Source organism: Pieris rapae, chromosome Z, assembly GCF_905147795.1.
Source record: "Pieris rapae chromosome Z, ilPieRapa1.1, whole genome shotgun sequence".
NCBI lineage: Eukaryota > Metazoa > Arthropoda > Insecta > Lepidoptera > Pieridae > Pieris > Pieris rapae.
The window spans coordinates 5,982,155-6,004,480 of NC_059534.1; the positions used below are offsets into that span (position 1 = coordinate 5,982,155).

General features: G+C 30.7%; 2 protein-coding genes across 3 annotated transcripts; one reads left to right on the top strand and one right to left on the bottom strand.

Annotated features, from left to right (window-relative positions):
• Positions 1 to 439: 439 nt before the first annotated feature.
• On the bottom strand, positions 440 to 7,053 carry LOC110999443 (protein DDI1 homolog 2). 2 transcript variants are annotated; one of them, XM_022268492.2, is made up of 11 exons: positions 6,918 to 7,053; positions 6,367 to 6,739; positions 5,942 to 6,145; positions 5,805 to 5,871; positions 5,539 to 5,697; positions 4,419 to 4,517; positions 3,718 to 3,880; positions 3,385 to 3,568; positions 2,262 to 2,321; positions 1,983 to 2,077; positions 440 to 1,434 (listed from the first exon to the last, which is right to left on the bottom strand). In XM_022268492.2, the coding sequence occupies exons 2-11, from the start codon at positions 6,626 to 6,628 to the stop codon at positions 1,354 to 1,356; spliced, it is 1,374 nt and encodes a 457-aa protein (XP_022124184.1). In that variant the 5' UTR covers positions 6,629 to 6,739; positions 6,918 to 7,053; the 3' UTR covers positions 440 to 1,353. The 2 variants fall into 2 exon arrangements, with proteins under 2 accessions (XP_022124184.1, XP_022124194.1); XM_022268502.2 differs by lacking the exon at positions 6,918 to 7,053 and adding an exon at positions 6,816 to 6,834.
• A 2,233-nt stretch (positions 7,054 to 9,286) lies between these two features.
• LOC110999812 (transmembrane protein 198) lies at positions 9,287 to 19,034 on the top strand. The gene is made up of 11 exons (XM_022269047.2): positions 9,287 to 9,381; positions 9,531 to 9,587; positions 9,872 to 10,095; positions 10,175 to 10,285; positions 10,409 to 10,560; positions 12,637 to 12,709; positions 13,257 to 13,348; positions 13,930 to 14,074; positions 14,777 to 14,913; positions 15,707 to 15,888; positions 16,254 to 19,034. Exons 3-10 carry the CDS (start codon positions 9,915 to 9,917, stop codon positions 15,881 to 15,883), a joined length of 1,068 nt encoding a protein of 355 aa, XP_022124739.2. The 5' UTR covers positions 9,287 to 9,381; positions 9,531 to 9,587; positions 9,872 to 9,914; the 3' UTR covers positions 15,884 to 15,888; positions 16,254 to 19,034.
• The last annotated feature ends 3,292 nt before the right edge of the window (positions 19,035 to 22,326 follow it).

The window sequence follows — 22,326 nt, forward strand, 5'->3', positions numbered from 1 at the left end:
GTATGGATAAAGTGTCAAATATCTATGCAACACATAAATTATTCGAAAGATAAAAGTTCCAAATAAGATACTTCACATTTCATGTCGTATAGCGCTATCTGACAGTCGTGAAACGCAAAAATACTATTTATCCTACCAATAAGTAACAAATAGCTTATTAGGAACTTATCCGGACATTGTGAAACAGGCCCTTAATATAACTAACTGCCGGCACACAATTTTCTATTTTATTTTAATTTCAATATTTTTATTTTAAATTATAGGCAATAACTTATTGCGTCTTAGGTATGCCGGTGACCCGTCAAGAGCGTCTACAGCACCCCAATACAGATAAAAATAATAGAAGTTGTTAGCATCAAATAGTTGTAAAAAGTACTTCTTTTTACAATTCCCAGCTTACTTTATTCGAATTCAAAGGCGTATAATTGAAACACTCAAAGCTGAACAAAATATTTATTAAAATTAGTCTTGACAACATTAATCAGTGTTGTTATTGTTACTATGAGGTTATAGTGATAAAAATCACTTTTTTATATATTGATAAAATTTTAAAATAATATGAACTTTAAAAAACAAACCTGTTTTTAGGTATAGTAACTTAAGCTAGTGGTATTACTTTGCACAGTACTGAACTAACAATGTTAGTTAATTGTTTTTGGTCACTGTGAAAACTAAAACAACCTAGGATATTATTTAAGGTATAAACAATATGTGGGCTACGAAGACAGCCAAATTTTTTAGCATTATAAAACTTAACTAAATACCATGCTTATGTGAGACTTGATATTTTCAAAAGAAATAAAACATATAAACTTATATACTAAGTCATGCATTTTTTGACTTTAAAATCCTTATGCCTTATGCATACCCAAAACCTACGAACACTAAAACTCAAATATTTTGATATCTAATTTCTCGTTTCTATACAATTATGAATAAATCTATTCTTTTAAAAAATCGGGGAAATATTTTTTAGTATTACCTCAACATAAATCAAGCGTCCCGGTGATTATGTGACGGGGCGATAAAAATATCTAAAATAAGTTTGTAATACAAGCCCTTGTAAAAAATAAAAAAAATATTGATATATATGAATATAATATATATATATATATACACATATATATATATATGCATGAATATATATATATGTATGTATATACTATATATAGATATAGATCAGCAGATCTATAAACTTTATCCCCGGCCAAATACCAAGTAAACTAACCAAGACAGTGAGTTTAAAGGCATTAAACAATATTTTCTAATAGTAATTAGAGGACACACCACAGCTTTCTGAAGCCTTTTAAAATAAGTCTTAATTATGTTTTTCATTTCATTAAGTGACGTCGGTCAAAATTTCAGAGACTTAGCGAACAGTGCCACAGTAGCTTGTGTTTTGTCTCCGTTGAATCGACGAAGTTCTACTATAACCTAGAAAAAAAAATACAACTGTTATAGTAAGCATACTTATTTTTAATAAAGTGACAATATCCTGCTATAAAACCATACCATACAATGAAAATAATATGACAATTCATTCTTTTAATTACAGTTAAGCCACTAACATTTCGTATGAGATATAAAAACTTAATGTCATTATTTCGTTGCATAAGTTTTCATAACCTTAATAAAAGATATGCCATATTTCTCGAGCAGATGTAGTAATAAAAAAGTTATCTTAATAAGAATTCGTATTGCTGTCTTTGTTTTAAAAGATATTTTAATTGAAATAGTATTTCACCTAGACCACTAGTACTAACAAATGATACTATAATAATCCAGTATTTTTGCTAGCTGGTTTAAAGTGAATAATTTGTTTATATCTTAGGCGTAGATTTTCAAAACGACATACTATATCGAATAGGTAAGAACAGTAAGATACTCATAAATATAAAAAAAACATTAAAAATATAGATACTTATATACCAAATATATCAATAGCCTAATGATCACATAATGACTATATAAATATTATATACCTGCTGTCTAGTAAAACCGAGGTTGACTATTTCCTCAACATCAGTCTCGCGAAATGTGTCTGTGGGTAGGATCGTTTGACTTGGGTCACTCAGACCTGAAAAATAACATCCGCTATAATGACTAGAAATAAATATTGACCAGTTTTCTACGTCCGCATTTATCAATTGCCTGTACGGTTAAGGGTAACATCGTGACAAAATAACACGTTATATCAAAATTTAGGACAAAATATCGCTAATTATTTTAAACATTTAGTGTTATAATCTGCGTGAACATACCAACTCTTGGACTTGTTGATGGCGAACTACTAGAAGTCGATCTTTGGATTTGTTTTGCTTCTGTAAATATTTAGTAAAATAACAGCCATTAGTATTATTTTATAGTAGTTGTATATTTTATGTATAATAGCGTAAACCTCCTATTCATAAACGAACAAGTCAGTAATAAAATATTCCGTTTTCATAATTGTTAAATCTCCTGGCAATTTGCCACTTGACAAAAAACTACTGAGCTTTATCCGTTTATAAATAAGACGGCTAACTCCAACACAAACTTCTCATATACAGACGTATTACTCTATTTCAACTTAACCACATAAGTATGTATTACAGTAAAAAAACTATTAGCTTTTCTGCAAATAAACTATCGTCTAATACATGCAATATTTTTAATTCGACATATTGATTAATATAATATATACAATGGATTATATACGAGATATTTAAGTAAAAACCGCTAGATTATCATTACTTTCTACTTCAATAGATACGCGGTATTAATCACTATCTGTTAATTACCTTTCGCGTGCGTGAAATTTTAATCATATACACTGCAACTTCACGTAAAACTGTTAATATCGCTACTCGGTTCCAATATGAAACATTTAAGACATAAGGTATATATATATATAGAGACATATAGCTCATATATGTCGCAGCCAACTAGCTGAACTAGCCGTTCCATTACCAGCCTAGCCTTTTAAACAAACGGCGCCGTTTAACTAGCGGCCTGGAAGATGTCAGTTTATCAAATAGCTAGGCAAATGACTTGGATGTTAATGTTTCATTACTTGCCTAGCCTTTGACTGTTTATTTAAATTTCATTCCACTTTCTGTTCTCATAAACGTTACAACCAAATATGAGTAGACCCTTCGATATAGTTATAATAGATTTTGACTGTAAAAGCAAAAATGACTACGCTACCCAATGGAGACCACGCATTTTTTTTATTTTAACAATTTAACAGCCTTAAAATCCGATGCTTAAAATATATATAAAAAAAATAAAGAGCCCATGACCAAATCAAATGTATAAATGATATATTTTACTGTTTTTATCGATTTATGTAAATTGTTTATAGTCCATTAGAATTTTAAATATTTCGTTTTTTTCCTCTCCCACCTTGTTTGGATTTCTCAGCTGCCTCCTTTCTTTCGCGGTCCTGTTGATCGCGACATGATTGGTTGACAATTTCGTCTTCAGAAACCAGTTGCGCACACTCTGGTAGTTCGGATTCAGACAGGAACGGCGTTTCCGTACCAGTCGTACCAATAACAAGTACATTTCTCTTCAAATCTATATTACACTACAAAAAAAAACTTAATTAAAATATATTTTTTAATTATATATTCAAGAATAAAAAAAAAACATTATTAGTCACACAGTCTAAAAGATTTTAATTAATAAATGCATATATAGATAGTTATAGAAAAATTTAGATTTAGATAAACATACCTGATGCCGCTTAAGCATATCGAGTCCAAGGAGCATATCCATTGGCTGTTCTTCTAATACAGAAAACGATGTAGTCAGGAAGTCTTTTTCAATTCTCATTTGGACCATGTGGATACGTCCTATAATTCTTTGGACACCAACACCTTTTGCTATGCCAGCCCATCTGAAAATTAAGATGCATAAAGCTCAATACAATCCCAATATGCAGTTGTATTCGATATTAGACAAGAACATGTAAATTACATAAAATGTTTCATTTAAAACTCTTTATAGAATTGGCATGAATAATTATACATAAGATGCCAAAACATTCAAAAGAATGCTGAAGGTGATACAGAATAACTATATTTAGACTGAGTGCATTTTTATTGAAAAATATCTTGCTTTACAGATTTTAAGGTTAATGCACTAAACAGATAAATTTACTCATAATCAAAGGAATGAGCTGTTGTATATATTGTTTTGTTTATGATAATAGATATATATTTAATAATATTAAAATTATTTATATACTTATAAAGGACACAATGAGCTCAACCATATTTAATAGTAGTTTATCAAGAGTAGATCTCTAAGTAAGCATATAGTAGTTATGAGCAAATATTTAAGCAAGCAAGGATTTGATCATATTTTTATGAACAGGATAGATATAACAAGTCAAACATGAAATACTAGTAAATAATTTCCTTTCGACTACTTACCTTGTGTCAACAAGACGTATTATATTGCATCGTTCAGCACAAGCAGAGGACATTATTGTAGTTTGTGCGCCAGAATCAATGAAAGCTTTTACTGGGAATCTAAAACAATTATTTAAACATTTGCTATTCAAAACAGCCATGAAACTATATACAGTGACAGTAATTAACCATGCAATATTTTTGGGATGCAATTACAATTATAACACTTTATAAGGTATCAAAAGTTTCGCTCTATACATATGTTGTAATTATGTTACATTCTATAGTAATAGATATCTGATAAGATTTTTTTATTTTTATTTTTTTTTTTATTTATTTATTTCACTAAATTTTTCTATCTTAACAGTAATTACTAATACAATAGAATTCCAAAATCCCACACCAACTATTCTAGATAAAAACATTAAAAAATTAAACTTATATTCCTAAATCTATCTATCCATAACAAACAATATAGCTAGCAACTCTTGTGAAGATATATAAGAAGTCTTCAATGTAGTGTTCATTTACTTATATACAGTGGGAGTTCGATATAATATCTGTCTATTTAACATCAAGAACCTAAAACATCAAAATTACTTGACTTTGGTTGGTTTGCTTTTTTACATGATACCTTAATAAAAACCGCAATATGTCAATATTCATTATAAAGCTTGTAATATTAGTAACTTATTAAGCACCTACTGTTTGCAGCTACTTTCTCAGGTGGAGAAAATTATAACAAATGAAGCAGCAAGTTCTTTTACCTTGGTTTATGTTTGGCATAATGTTTCAATGGAAACAAAAAAGTTTTAATTTGATTTTTAACTTCTTTGTTGTGATTACTTTGCCTGTGTTAACCTCTTATTTAGACTGTTGTTATGCTGTTATTATTAATTATCTATATGTTATCGACTTCTTATGAAATAATAAAACAATATTTCTTTCCATATCTCAATACCTATAATGCCAAAAAATAATTATCAGCATTATATATTAGAGTTCACATTGTATATTTCTGTTTTGTCTCAGTGCAGCCATTGTTTACATTATTTAATTTAAACATTGTTTAAATTATGTGGCATTGTAATACACACTGGTTAAATGGTATATATAAAATATTACTATGTTTTTCACTTACCCATTTACATGGCAATTGATATACAACATGACAACTGTTCCAAATGTCTCTGGATTATATTCCATGGCCGCTTCCATATTTGCTTCTATGTTTTTTTGCCTTATCTCTTCAGCAATCATCCGTTGAGCTTCAGTATCAAATGGATCTGAGTTCATCATTCTGAAAATATTATAGCTTTTTTTTACAACTTTAAATACTAATTATAAGATTTAAAAATAAATAGTTTTGTGTAAGGGTAAGAAAGAAAGAACTGTCTAGTTACACACCTAATTCGTTGTTGTTGCCGTTCTGTCCTTGCCGCTATTTGTTCACGCAGAACAGAAGCAAATGTGTCTGTGAAAAGGGGTTAGTTAAAACATGTTTTAAACATCAATCATTGTTTTTTTTTTTGGATTGGACTTACCAAGATTTCCACTCAAGAGAGCATCAGCTAAAGCAGGGTTGTTTTGTTTGAGTAAGGCAATTTCATTTGGGTTTGCCAAGAACATTTCTCTTATAACCCGAGGGTCCTCTTCTACAGGCGTTGCTCTTGAAGCCATTGATGTGCCAGCACCGGATGGGATTCTGATGCTACTGAAGTCTAGATTTGGCAAATTTGATGGGATAGCTGATAGGGAGAAATAGTAATATTAATTGAAACTAATTAAAATTCATAATTTTTTTGACATAAAATAATGGTTTTATCCATATTGTCAAATTACATATTTTTAATTGTTTATAGTACAGAGTATGGATGTGAAATTATGATAAAACAACACTCAATGACACATGTGACAAAGAGAAATGACGAAGCAATTTTATTATTATTGAAAAGAATTTAATATTTACCTTGGTTGGCATCTCGATTATTTAAATTAGAAGCCGATTGTACCAGATGAATTAAAATCATAATGTCTCCATCATTCACGCCAAGTTCTTTGAGCGACTTCTTGTCGTCAAGTAAAGGTTTTCCATTAAAATTTAGGTTGATTTCTTTCGCTGGAAATCCAGATTCAATTTCGCAAAAAGCCTTAAAGTTTTCTAGTTCCAGATCTTCAGAAACATCCAGAATAAAGATGTCGTCTTTAAGCGTGGTCACGGTAATTTTCATTTTGATTTCGAGGTGGGAATCCGGATGAACTGTTTACACTTTACACGGTGGCAGGTTTGTGATATTTATATTTCGGGAATGACTGTCCAAATCATCATTGAGTATGCGCAACTAAAAAAAACAAACCAAGATTAAAAATTAATGAAGGTATATATACAAATATTTTTTTCCATTTAATTAAGCAAACTTTAATCGCGGTATTTCTGAGTGATGGCAAGATTGTCAGCACATTAGTGTTATTAACTAATGAAGCTTTGTAGATAACAATGTAAAGAGTGAAAATATTTACCACAAGTGTAGAATGATTTGGTGCATGAAAACTGGTCTCGTTTATAATATATAATAGTTTTAATAAGTATATAATTAACCTATATGTACTTTCAATTTATAGTTTCTACTTTCTCTATAAACAAAGATGCTCTGTGAATAATAATAAAAGAATTTACTAATGTAATAGGAAGTGGGGAACTGGAAACCCTAGTTTATTAAGCCTACTCTGTCTAGTGGAATTTGGAAGTTTTGGAACAGTGTACAGTCACTACAGCGGTAAAGTGCGCGCCAGTTAGTCTGCGCGCGGCCAAAATTTGAACTAATCCGAGGCCGCCATGTTGTTGTTGTGACAGATGAAGAAAGCGTTTTGAGTGTCTTGTGTTTTTATTCGAATTTATTGATCAAAATCATCATGCCAAAAGTGCTGGCCGAGAGATTGTTCTAAAGTTGAAACGTTCTTGTGAAGCAGAACGGGACAATACGGGGCCAATTGTTCCATTTTCTGAAGTACGAGCTTTGTTTGCTTTCTTGACAGATAATTTTTGGGGTGACCATTGCGTGGTATTTTGCCCCTGTATGGGGTATTTTTGTTATATTGGTATATTGTTGGATATTCATACATGTGTGTGTGTTTCAGGTATTTCTGAACGCAGTGACACTCAAATAACTCAAGAAGGTAATAAAGTTGAATCTTCAACGTCTAAAATTGTAACCCCAGGAAAAAATAGAAACCGAGAAATCTTTTTTGGAAATAGCCGATTTTGATAAGTGTGCTATATGTGTGCATAAGATACACTCATTTTATGTCGTCAAAAAAAATTCTGACCGTTCATGAGCTTTGGCTTGCATTGAAAACTGATATCGATTTCAAATACAGTAAAACGTCTGTAAGAGATATTTAGAGAAGCATGGGGTACAAAATATATAAGTAAGTATATAGATGGTAAGACAAATTTATAATTGATCCTAGAAGTGACGATGGAAGCTCAAACTATTCGGACGACGAAATGAGTGAAGATTCAAACAATACAATGGAAGGGTTTGACCCACTTGAAGACCACACTTATCCAAAATTTAAAAATTCCGTTAGATGCCTAATAAAAAAATCTAAAAATATTTTGTTGTTTTTATTTATTTTTAAAGTACAAACACTTAAAATCGGTCCTGGCGTTCTTTAGTTATGGTGAAATCGACCTGATATTATAAAAAGCATTAATTGCTTGTTATTATTATTTAATTGGTAGTTCACTTGATTAACCTAGTTACATTGTTTCCTTATCTCATCTCTCTCTCTCATTTATGTATATGACCGGAAAGCAATTTTCCACAACTAGCAACATTAGCATTAGTATAGTTGGTTATACTTTTTATAGGAAAGTGTGTTCGTATTTTGAGTCTGTCTGTAATGAAAAACGTCGTGGGATTTGAGATTCGGTCGTTCTTTATTACGTTTTTAGTTATTTAGACATCGCAATTGCATCATTACAGTTCGACATTATAGTAATCATGTTGATACTAAATATGATAAAAATTATTATTATATAATTTTTGTAAATTAAATTTTTACCATTCAGATGCTGCTTTATATAACCACTACTAAATAATATAATGACACTGGAGTAAGGAGAATAAAACCTATATTTTGCATTTAAAATGCATATTCGGTATGGTAGAAAAAGGCAGCCATTTTGTGTAACGACTCTATTATGCATGAGCTGAGCTGAGCAAATACTACTTCGGACTCAATTACTGATTGTAAATTAAGGCTCATTTATAGTTAGACGAACGAGTAAGATTTAGAAACGAGACAAAGCAGCTCTAAGACTGACCCTCGACATCTCTCCCTAAGTCATATTGGTCTTAGATCCGGCTGCAGGATTAGTGCGATCATCGGTTATTTCCCTATTTATAATTAGGAGAACGTATAACCACCAAGTTGACTTTAAAAATTTGGTCGCTAATATTTTTAATGAAATTATTTTGAATTGAATTTTGGGAAAACATTTCGTTCACTTGTTATTTAAATAAAATATCGTCTAAATGACGGCCATTTACATTTAGATTTTAAAATATCACGGGTGCCGTTGATCACTTGACCACACTTCTTCGCAGCCAGGTGTAAACAGGTAGATTTCGACTATTAATTATTTCAAATTTGCTTCACTATTTTATTATATATGTAACAGACGATTAAATACTTGAATTAAATCTGACTGAAATTTAAAAAATACTTTCACAATAAAATTTTCTCAAAAATGTATATCCCACATAAGATGAATCATGGTATAATGAATGAAGGATTGAATTCTATGTATTCTATGATTCAGGCAATAAAATAATTAAAAAAAAATGTATTCTATCTTCACTCAGTCGTTTCTTTTGTCTATAGTCATTCCTCAGTTTTCGCTCTTGACTCCTGTCTGTCACCCCGTGGAAACTCGAAATCTTTGTTACAAAAGTAGAAAATAGAAAAATAAACATAGGTAATTTTCCTTGCTAAATCACTGTAACAGAATATTGTTCATTACAAAAACTAAAAGTATATCATAACATGCTATTTACATTGTGAATTATTGTGTTAAGTTAGTGATTGTACATAGTATATTTTCGAAGTAATAATAATTATTTCCAGTGGATGCAGAGTACTTCACTTTACAATGAAAAAGCAAAGAACAGACGTGCAATGATGGTGAGTACTACCATTGCAGTTTTATTTCCATATCAGAATCAAATATTGTTCTTATTTATTACAAAATAATTTCATTTTCGGTTCAATCACGATTCGCACAATTTTAGTAGAGTAATGTATGTATTAATACATATCAATAATTTTATTGTTTTTGTGTATACAACAAATAATTCTAACTTTGTGTTTTTCAGTAGTAAGTGAACTAAAGAATCATTGTTAATTATACTTTTCAATTAAATTATTCAGAATAATGTTTAAATACAATGATGCATTATTTGTTTTAGAAATAGTACCAAGTTTTGTGTCTTATCTGGGTAAAGTTGAAACATGTCTTCAGTTGGGCAACTGGTACCACAAGTAACAAAAGGGCCGCCTAATACAACCTACACATTTAATGGCCCACACATAGAAGGTTCATTCTGCACCAGCATAAATACTAATTATGATCCAGTTGTAAGCGTCATATGTGCTATGTATATTGTTTTTGGAATAGTATATTCCCTTTTTGGTAAGTTACATTTCTTTAAATACGTACTAAATGTCTGTATAGGTCTATTCTGATTCTTTATTTTAATGCACCCTTTTAGGTTATCGATGTTTTAAAGCAAGTATGTTCTTGACGGGGTTTACATTCGGTTCTGCCATTGTGTATCTTATATGTCTACAAGAATATTTGATGCCACCATATGGAAATGTTGGTGAGTAATAAATATATGATTAAATTTAAATATTTCATAATTGCATCATTGAATCATTGATCAACTAACTTATTATATAAACTAGTTTTTGGAAATGTACTTAAAAATTTAATTGTTGTGCAGGTGTTGCACTATGTGCTGGACTACTTTTCGGATTAATAACAATGCTTATCCAGTATGTTGGACTGTTTATGACTGGATTTCACACTGGATTGTTGATTGCTATTGCTGGTCTTGCTGTATATGATCATTTTCTGGATAGCAGACTCAATACGGTAAGATTCTCAAATAGTAAAATATTTCAGCTTTATTATGCTGGTCATTTCATTTTATTTATTCATTTCGGTAACTTAATGTACACTTATGACATCAAAAAAAGAAATATACATTAAATGCTTCTAATTTTACATTTAATGCCAGTTCTCAAATCAAGGGCGTAGAATGTGTTAGAAATGTTTTTTCTTTAATGTGTGTGTTGAAAAAGTTTAAGTTTTCGTTTAAGTTCAGTTAAAATTAGAAATCACACCTAATAGGTGCAAATCAATAACCACTTTTAAGGTAAACTAACTCCTTGTTAATATAACATATAGTGGCCATGGAACATATTTTAAAAAACAAAACAAAAATATCTTTATTCATATAGGTAAGTACACTTATGAACGTCAAAAAAATTAATTGTGAATTTACATTTACTTAGATATATAAACAGTATTGTCACCAAATATAATTAAGATAGGCGAAAACAATGTCACTGCTTGTTATTGCGTGGTATTATTTTCCACCTATCATCACTTGCCTGCCTAAACAGGAAAATTATTATTTGATAATTGCAAACTTGTTCTGGTTGAGGCGTCTAATGTGACTGAACTAATTTGGCTGGCGCAGCGTGTTTGAATTCGCTTCCGCAGAACGATGTATATATTGAATAATCTTCCTTATTGGATATCACACCCAAGTAGAAGATGGATCGTTTCAACCATTGAATAATAGCAATTGAAGCGTAGCTACATAAAGTATTCAATTGCACTGATACATGCACCTAACATATCAGATATACGATTGCAATGTGATATGATTATCGTATATCAAATATTCTTCAGATTGTTTATGTTGGGCTAGATAATAATTTTACGTATGTACAAAATGATTTATTAGCTAGCCGCTATTGCTTATTTAATATTACTTATAATATAATAGTAAAAGAATATTAAAAGAATCTTGGTGCCGAAAAATACACGCTAGCAGCTAGATTTAATATTTTAAATCATATAGTTTAATAAAGTTTAGGTACAATTCAATAATCTGAATACTGAATTTCCTAAGGATATTTAAATAAATGGAAATTTGTTTAGAGTTTTGCTATATACAATATATATGTATAATTTTTTGAAAATCATATTTGAACACTGGGAAATAAAACACAGAATAGGTTACTCAAAGAACACATGCTTAACCGAACTTTATTATTGAGCTTTATGCGAAATACCATAGTTTGTTGTAATCAAACGCATATCGTAATGAACACATGCAATTTTTCTATAGTAGGACAAGATTCGCAGTATCGTTTTCAATTTAGCGAATGCCATCACTGTACAACTGAATTCATAGAAATTACTTTGAACAACCTACGTTATCATAACTGCCTGTGTATTTTCTAGAAAAGCTTATTATTGGAATTCAAAGTGGAAACTTCAATCAAATTTCCACGAAGTAATTCCAACTGTATTCAGCGAAAAGCTTTATTGAATTTCTCGATAGCTATGATTAATTAATTTTATTTCTATCTAATATATTTTTAGCTTGCGATTTTTTCTATTTCTGTCAATTTATTTGCTAAAGATAAGGATTGAATGTAACAGAAAACAGAGCAATGTCTCATTTAAAAAAAATACCTTCAAGAAGTAGTCATCAAACAATAACATAAAATGTATTCTCTTTGACAGCCAGAGCTAGACATGAAAATGTTATGGATGCTATTTCAAATGTAGTTAATATTTTTAGGGCTGAGCGAATCATAAGAAGCATCTCTACAAACGATAGAGTTATTAATGATCACACAATGTTTAAACCCTATTATGTTACCCTTGTATGAATGGTCTAAATTTTTTGACATTGCTTTTGCGAACTGCGTGCATTGATTTGATGATGATTATCGATTGATTTTAGTATGTACGTTCTACGTACGTGCGAGTCTTAGGATTCTAAATGCGCTTATAGGAATCGACGACTCTCGCATTTGTATTTTGAAAATAGTAATAAGGCTTAAGTTAAATTCTTATTCTATAAGCTGCAGGCGGTATCGTATTGATACATTTTCAATACAAAACACTAATAACAATGATTTGTTACAGTATTGGCTATGTGTCGTCTCATTACTTTTGTCCGGAATATTTTTCGCCGTTATCAACTTGTACTGGAAGAAAGGTATGTTTATTAAACTTGCTAAAATATGCTGAATCATATTCTTATTTGTTTTCCTTAAATACTTGATTTTACGTATATCGTAAGGTGATTCATGTGTGACTAAGAACTAAAAATTTATGAAGTACTCTAATTTTGAGAAATATTATTTTCAACACATGCAAAAGTTATTGACGTCATACTTCATAGTTGCAAAATAGACAGGCAATTTGTAGATGCGATGGCCAAGTTTTTATACAATATACAATTTTTTTATTTCTCAAATAATGAAATACAAGGTGAAATAAACTTCCAATTTCAAAATCATTTTATTATAGTTATAATTTCTCTTGAAAAATAAAAGAAAATTTAGTTGTCAAACATTTAAAATCTCTCTCTAGGTAGATTAGTATTTCTGAACTAATTCCAAACGTATGTTTATTCATTTATTCTCCCAAAACATACACACAGAAGATTATTATTGATTGCTAATTCGATAGTCATATTTATGTAGTTGTATGTACCCTTTTGCTTATACAATACATAAAAATGATTAATTCAAATTTTTCAGTTTTGACTATCTTCGGTACTAGTGTGTATGGCGGCGCTGTAATCGCTACATCTCTAGATTATTTTGTTGAAAGAATGGTTATGCTGAAATGGGTAAGTGTTAATAATATATATAATAGAGATATTATTAACTGTAAAGAAATATCAACTTTTCATTGAGGTGAGGGAAAATTCTTGTTTTATTAGGAAGTTATTGTTACGCTCGATGTACAAATGCAATATTCAAGAGTTAATCTAATAAATAATTGTTTATACTGTTTTTTTATCATGTACTTTACTATACTGTAAAGTTAAAAACCTCTTTTGAACTCTACTATATTGATGATATTAATATTGATGAATTATAAGGTGACGTACTTTAATTACGTTATGGTAACGTTTACGTTTCGATGATTTCATGATACTGGCAAACTTTTGAGCATTAAACAAGGATATGGGGGAATGTTTGCGCATCAAATCGTAGCGCGGGACCCAAACGTCAATTGATTAATCAATTTACCAATGACGCGATCGACTGTCCGCCGCGGCCCCTCCCATTGATACCAAAAAATTTCTGAGTTTGCGTAGGTCGTATGTCCTAGACATTTCTTCAAGATGTTTGCCGGTATATGTACTTGAACTAGAAACGACCTTTGTCTGTTGACCTGTGATTTCAAATAAAGAATTTTTTCCAGCTGTGGGAGCGTGCAAAGCTGGAGCCAACTGTGCCACCTCCTTGTACGATATCGTGGTTCACTTTAGCTGCTTGGCCGACCGTCGCCATTGTCGGTTTCACTGCACAATGTGCTCTCACAGGCACAGGAATATATCACGAACAGAGTGAGTATTTATTTTATAGAACAGGGGGAGACGGGCAGGATCCTCACCTGATTTGAAGTAATATCGCACATCGATAGTCTCAAAGGCAGAGGGCTCGCGATTGTGTGTGTGTTGTGCTGGCCTTTTACGAATTGGTACGTTCTTTTCTTGAAGTACCCTAGTCTTATTGTTTTGAAAATACCTCAGCCAGCTAGTTTTACAAAGCGCGCGGCTTACCTTAAAAATGATAAATTTTGCAACGAAGAGACGTCGAACTTTTGTGGGTGTGTGTTTTATAGAAAAGAATTGGTACATTCCGGTTAACGGGCACGTCTTTTTGCCATAAAACGTTCCGTTTTTGGATGAAAGTTTCTGCAAGTTTTCTTAAACCGTAGGAACTAGCCAGGTATTGGGGGCCTACTTATTATTTTACTATTCACATTGGGAGGTACCAAGTACCAACCTTTGGTTACCAAGTCTCGCGGGGGCAGTTTAAGTTGAAAAACAACTCTGCAGCCAATTTTCCCAATTTTATGGCCCTTTAGTTGCATTCAATGACATGCATGCATGCTCTGACTTTAATTTGATTGACCTTCTAGAATACGGACTAAAGAGAGAGAAAGAAAAAGAGATCTGGTACTACACAAAGTTCTAGTGTCTGCCATAATGTAATTCGTTGTACAATTATTGTTATGTTTTTATAAGTTGATTATATATTTATAGGCATAAGCGCACAAAAGCGTCATCTCAAGGCACAGCAGGCAAGACCTGTCACACGCGAACAACGCGCAGAGATGAAACAGCGCAAATATCGTTATCTCTATCAGGTGCGGACTGCACATGGCGATGTCATTTCACAGGTAAAACATTTGATTATCTATAAAATATCGATGGTAATTTGAAGCTGGTTCCGATTCATCAAATCATCTCATTTTTCTTTGTATGGGCAGGGCGAACAAGCAAGTTTCTAAATGTCAGGCGTCCTCTAATCTAATTACTCGTTAATTCATTTAATTAAGCATGATATTTGTGCACCACACAGCACTAGTGTGACAAGAATATAATTTCATTACAATTTATACTAATGGAAAGACGTTTTGCTCTTATTAGTACAAATATAACTATTAACGAATTAAAGCACTCATTTATTATTTACAGTTCAAAAAATATATTATTTATTTATTTATTTTGTACTCCTACAGCTAACACAAATTACATATAATAGCAAACAAATATACCGAGAACATAGCCACAGATGAAATACATGATACATTAAATAACAAAAAGATTTACAAAAGGGAACAAACAAACAAAGTATTTAATACAATTAACTAACTGATTAAATTTAATTAATTAAGCCTAAATTGGCAATTATAAAACTATTCTAAATTACACCACCTTTACAAAACCCACAGATCGCCTTTTGATATCAATTAATTCTCTCTAAGTATACCTTTAAATCATAGTATCCACATCGTAATGTTTCCGGTAGCCGTTGATAATATTGTGCTTAAAGAACATGATACGAGACAGTTCTCGTAAGAGGGAAAATCCCGGTCCTCATATTTAGCACACTAAAGAGCGTCACTAACACTAGTTCAGACCTTACAAGTCCAGATTTTAATTTTTTTTTTTTTTTTTTTTTACTTTCAGTCATACGTACAAGCATTGCAAAAGAAGGCACAATGTGGTATTTGGACGGGTAGCGGTGGTGGAGAATGTAGTACTCTGCAAAGTGATTCAACACACCTTACAGTATTGGCTGGCTCGGAACAAGCCCCGCCCACTGATTCTGACGATGACCTTGAACAGATTCGAGCTGCGCACTAAATTTGGTATGTATTAAGCGCAGAGGTATGAGAATAAAAATTTATGTACATACATATAACTATTTTTGTGATCTATTTTACAACATCTTCTTAGAACATAGTGATTTTCGTTTTCCCATTCCAATGCTGAATCCCGCCCATGGACACCTACATGTCCGGTTTGCAAGTGTGTTGCAGGCCGTTTATTGAAATTTATAAATTGGTCTATACGGCACGATTCCTTTATTCAAACCAAATCAAGAGACTAAGAGATCAATCTTGAGATTTATGTATGTATGTATCTATGTACATTGTCAGTGCTTCATGGCTGTATATTTTATGTATTATGTGAAACTTTAATTATTTTATTTAGTTCAAGTTATTTCTTTCAGGTAACTCAGAAACGATCTCTACGGGAATTTATTTTTCTTATTCCAGTATTATCTTTATGAATTTCAAACGTATATATGTTATTAGATATTCTTCTATATGAATTTATTATTGTAAGTAATGTGATAATATATATTATAAGTTTTTATTTTATTTAGGCCTCAATTTTAGTTTAACAATATACAGTTTTTACTTAGTTCTTTATATAATTTCGCGACAACAATTTTAATATGGATATTTTTTGTACTAGATTTGAATCTGTACAGAAAGGGAACCGTCATAGTAGCAGTTTGGTGAATAATTTAAATGACGCGTGAAAAAGACTTACATTACATAGTTTCATTTCTCAGACTTCACTAGATAATTCTAGTAATATATAAGTAATAGTCGACTTTGTAAAAAATCAGGTTCATTTCTTTTATTCGCCAAGCTATGGTAACTTTTGGACCTAAATAATCTTTTACGACTAAACAACAGTGCAACACATTTTCATTGTTAGATAGTGTACAATGCTATGTTCGGTTAACACTGCCAATAGATTAACGAAATATAAATAAGTATTTTGGCCCTAAAAATTATGCAGTTATTAGATTTAAATTATCATTTTGTAAAATCATAAACTTCGCATGTGTGCATTCTATCATTTCATCATAAAAGTACAGAATAAATCGCATAGACTTCTGTATGTCAATATCAATAGAGTTTTTATGTTTTTGACATACAGGAGTATTCTTTATTTTATTTTAAATTCCTTATCTCCCCGACGTTTGTGGTGTGGGAGATTATTCACCTATCTTATCTTCACTTATCCAATAATATTACTAGTATTTATAGACGAGTGGAGCTTTTGTATTTTGAGCGTCCAAATCCTATCCCTTTCGTCAGAAGCTTTGTTAAATATGATTATTCATTATGACTTGTAATTTTTGTGGTATGTAACCGTACATTTTTTCTGGTGTTGTGATTCTGGATTTGATTGAGCCTAGCTCGTATTTGCAGTTCATGTTCACAATGGGTAACTTTGATTAAAGTCTTCACTGTTAATCATACAGTTGGAACAAAAATTAATAGTTTAGCTGTACTAAAAAAATAATAGATATTGTCGTACAATCAGCAATTTAGGTACTATCAAAGTTAGCCAATTGTTAAAGTATTATGTAAAGGATACGAATTTCTTGCCTCATTTTCTATTAAGTATTCTTTTTATTAAAAACAGCACAATATGATTGTGATTGACGACCTTGTGAAGGGTATAGTGTAGTACTAACAATAAAATTTTACGTAACGTAAGAGAACGCTCTATTTTTCACGTTTAGCGTAACTCAAAGGTTGGCTGGTTTCATATTTTTTCCAATTGGAAATATCGGATTTGTACTAAATATGAAATCCAGAATATTTTCGATGCTTAGCATATTTTATTACAATGTTACATACGCTGCTCAAACTGAGAGAATGGCTAGTTTCTTAGTGATATGTTTATTTTTGGCCAAAGTTTATTTTAGTTATTATTGGGCTAAGAGCACAATTGTTTTATTTTAAGAATATTTACTATTTTCGCTTTTTACGCTTGAATATAAACGCTTCTTAAACATTCCTTTATACACAAATATATTGTTATGTATGGCCCTAGTGTATATCAGTGGTAGTTGGTAATGTTTAGTTGTAATGTAATGCATAATATATTATATAATACGTAAGTTAAGTTAAGCATAGATTAGTAGATTTTGTCTCTGTTCACCCAGTTCCATATAATCGCTCAATATCTAGTCCTACTGATTTATAAAATCTAAGAAACATATAAATAATACTTTATCTATGCAGCCAATTGTCATAATCGTTAATGTGTATTTTTTTAATTTAAATATAACTTATTTTGTAATTATTCAAGGTGTTGAAATGAATTTGTTTTCGAATTTAATAATAATAATATAATTTATTTGTGTAGGTAACTTATGTACATTTATAAACGTCAGTAAAAAAGTTATTTTCAAAGCCGTAGACTAGAAGAAGACTCAGTATAGTCAGGTATATTTGCTAAATGTTTGTATGAAGGTCCTTGGATCTGTATCTCGTAAGTAGCATTAGATAAGGCGTTACAAATTTTGCCCAACTAAGAGGCAATGCCAAATAAAATTATTTTTAATATCAGTAACGATGGATACTTATAAACGTCATATTTGAAAGAGATACTCAAGATCAAGCGTCGATTTGGCAGATTTTTAGAATATCATGTCCTAGCTGATCCGAAATTGACAGTAACAATACTAGTTATTTCTGGCATAAACGACGATATTAACGGTAAAAAATTAGTATTTTTACCAGATTTTTTTCGTACAAACAAAACTGGGTTTAGGACCATGACCTGCATGTTAATTAGTACTCAATATGTATTTATTTTTAGTGATGTTGGCACGTTTCATGAGAGCTTTGATTGTAGGGTAGTCCCAATATACTAAAAATAGGGTAGAACTGTTTTCGTTTTACATTAAAGGAATTAACACTTAAAGCATTGACTATTTGTATATATATTTTCTGTAAAAAATATCTCTTTTATTAACAGCTCAACGGATTTTCGATAACAATTTTTCTTTGTTTTCAAGTAGAGAATGTTTACGAATAGAGGTCACATATAACCGCAATTTCTATACTGTTCACTTCGGTTTTCCGTCACATATGGACTAGACTACATCACAGCGATCATGAAGGTTCTTGTTGGTAATTGGCATATTTTTATTTTCCTTGTTATGAGCTTGGTTGATGTATATTAAATTGTAATGCACATTCATACAAGTTTATTTAATTTAGGTGAATTTATTTTATGTTACATATTATTATTTGTATTTGTTTTTTTTTTTCAAATTTAATATACTTTTATTTTATTTTTTCGTTTTATTTCGTTACGTTATCCCTCGTACAGTTAGCTTACAACGCGTTATATTCATACAAAATATATTTCCGGTTTTAATTTCGATATAGTTTAGTTTTAGTTATTTTAGTTATTCGTTAATAGTTGTTCGAAATTAACTTTCGGGTTTTATAAAATATACAGTTGTTAATACAGTAAAATTAGGTCTAGATTTTAGGTATAAGATTATAGTCACTGCCAAGGTAATTATTATAATCTCAAAACTCTTTCCGTGATAGAGAAACCGTCGTTTTTTTGATAGACGTCTGAAGTTTGTATTGATTTTTACTATTTTGCCAACCGGGCATTGACCAAATTGACTTGATTGGATGTAATTTAAATTAGTGTAGATTTGTGTTGTAATGTATTGTAGGGCTTGCAGCCGCCAGAGTCATCCCTAGAGTTAATGTTCACAATTCGCTAAATAAACATTTATATAAAAGCTAAAAAGGTTTTATAACCTTCCATAATTAGTCAGCTGAGACCCATCGTATATATATAATCTAACATTAAAGACTATGGACAACTCTGCGGCTGAAAATTCCCCTATTTGTATATATTAGTTATTATTGGCATTCACCAGTGCACAGTGATGTATCATCACTTCGAACGATAATGATGTAGCATGCAATTGCTTCATCATATACATATATTTAAATAATATTAATGTCGCTTTATGTAGAACTTGTGTATTGCATTTAATATGTGAAAATGCATAAGTATGTTACTGTAGAAGCAATCTCAGTTTCAAGCAAGTGCGTTAGGAACGTCGTTAAAGCTACTAGGCTGCTAAATTCTTCTTCAGCCGTTGAAGCTCATATTAAAATGCTAAAATTTGTTTAAATATTTTCCAATATCCGAGAACCTTGCTTTATTTTAAATAGCTGGCTTTTCTTTAGCTAAAACGTCACCATTAATATTGATTAAAATAATATATGTTATAATGATTACAGAAAATATATTGCTTTTATATATCTTTATTCTTAGCACCAACAATTGGTTAGGAAAATATATTCGATTCAGTGTTTTTCAATTTTCCTACCTTTAAGCTTAATATACCGAGCTGCTTAGATCGTTGATACAGTATGTATTATTGATATATTAATATGAATAATTAATTATCAATTTATCTATACATATTATTAGTGCTAAGGGCACAGGCTAGTGTAGTTAATAACTAGTATCAACTATATCTAACCAGTGTTCAATCAATTGTTCAATAACAATAACTAGTTTCCGACGATATATTAATTAAATACAATATTACTTCCCCCATACAGAACCTGGAATCAGTATACCAAGCTGAAAAGGTAACAAAGAAATACGATATTAACCGAATATATAAAGCGATGATTCTTAAATTTGGCTTAAAATCATTTTCAGCTTTATATACTGATCCATTAGCATAGTAAATAATGGAAATATAGAACCATATAATTTTAATAATTTCTTAATTACGGAAAGAATAGATGTGTAAATTGTTAGTAATAATTTGGAGTAGTGAAAGCGAATTCCTTAGACTTAATGCATATTTTTATATAAATTAGGAATAAAGGTCTATATTTTATGGAGTTTGGATTTTGGGTGTGTGTAGGAAGGTCAGAAATTTGTGAGTGCAATCTAACGTTTATATAATCGTAGCATTTGAAATGGCAAACTTTCAAGAGATTTGTATGTACTTGAAGATTGGTCTTTGGATTATTAAAGGATGCGAGTTTGAAGTTACGTAATAGTCGATAAGGTTATTATATATATTTCATGTTTATGATCGTATTTTACGGGTGTGTAAATAGCGGTCGTTACTTTTATTTAGCAAGATACTTAATAATCTTGCTCTAGGTAGATCGGCTTTTACCTTCCTTTTTCATGAAGAGGGTTGTCAATTTATCTTGTACATATGTGTTGTTGGAATTAGATAATGTTTGATGTCATGATTTAGTTAGGTGACTAAAGTGCGTGTGCAAAGGTATTTTGTTCGCAATTCTACGAAAGCTTCACATATCGACGGCAACCATTTTGAATTACGTACCAACATAGGTCCGTGAATTTGATTAACTAAAAACAGTAACTGTTTAAATGTTTGGTAGGTAAATAATATCGACAGGTGTTTGAAATCGGTGTTTTCTTTTTTAATTTACACTATTTTCTGTGTCCGTAGTACATTCAACTATGTAATCCTTCGTACCTTTAGCTATAAGAATATATTTTTCGTGTAGAGCTCACATTTTTTTAAACCATACCCACCACCTCTGAACTTTTCATACAAAAATGTATGATTATTTTTCTGGTATTTGTAATTAAATTATATATATTCCTTGCTAAGGATGTTGGACACTGATCCACTGTCTTCTAGGTGAAGATTTTGACGATAAATGTAATTTATATTTGTAAGGAAACTTGATGTAGAAATGGGACTTTTAAGTACCAGAGGGTGTTGACAAGACGATAAGCTTCATAATGTAAAATTAATTTTCATAACTTTATTCCTGTGTTTGGTCTTAATGTTAGGGAATATGCTTCTATATATTAAAACTATGAAAGTGATCGCTTAGCGCCACGTTCTTGGAAATGATATTTAGGCTGGATAAAATGATACAAAATTTTCAAGGCTGATTTTGGCAGACGTTGATATGGCTAACTCGCTACAGAGCGTGTCAGAATCATACATCAGAATTATATGACATTGTCGTAGCAGTGATAAAATTCATGAAGACCGAATAAATTATGTCGAATTAATGTTTCATTAAGATAACTCATGCAATTTAAATTCATAAGATTTTTCTAGATGCATATTCCCTATAACACTGTTATTGATAGTATTTCTTTTAGCGCTTTTTGTATGTTTGTCCCTAGCGACAAAACTAGTGTTAATATGATACCGGCCAAAATTTGTTACAAAAATTGTTTCATTTTCAAAGTTTGTTACAGTTGTCAAAAAATTGCATTTGCGATTTTTGCGTTGGTATTTTCATGTATAATAATACGTAATAATTTTATCTTTTATGTCTTTATTATGTATTCAAACTTTCAAAAGTTGGTTCCACTATATAATCACAATATAAAGTCGTAAGATAAACATAAGTACACCCATTATTTGTAGATATGGGGTTAATTGTAAGCTTAAATGTTATTTTCTAGTAATATATGTGTATGTATCTTCTTGTAAAAGT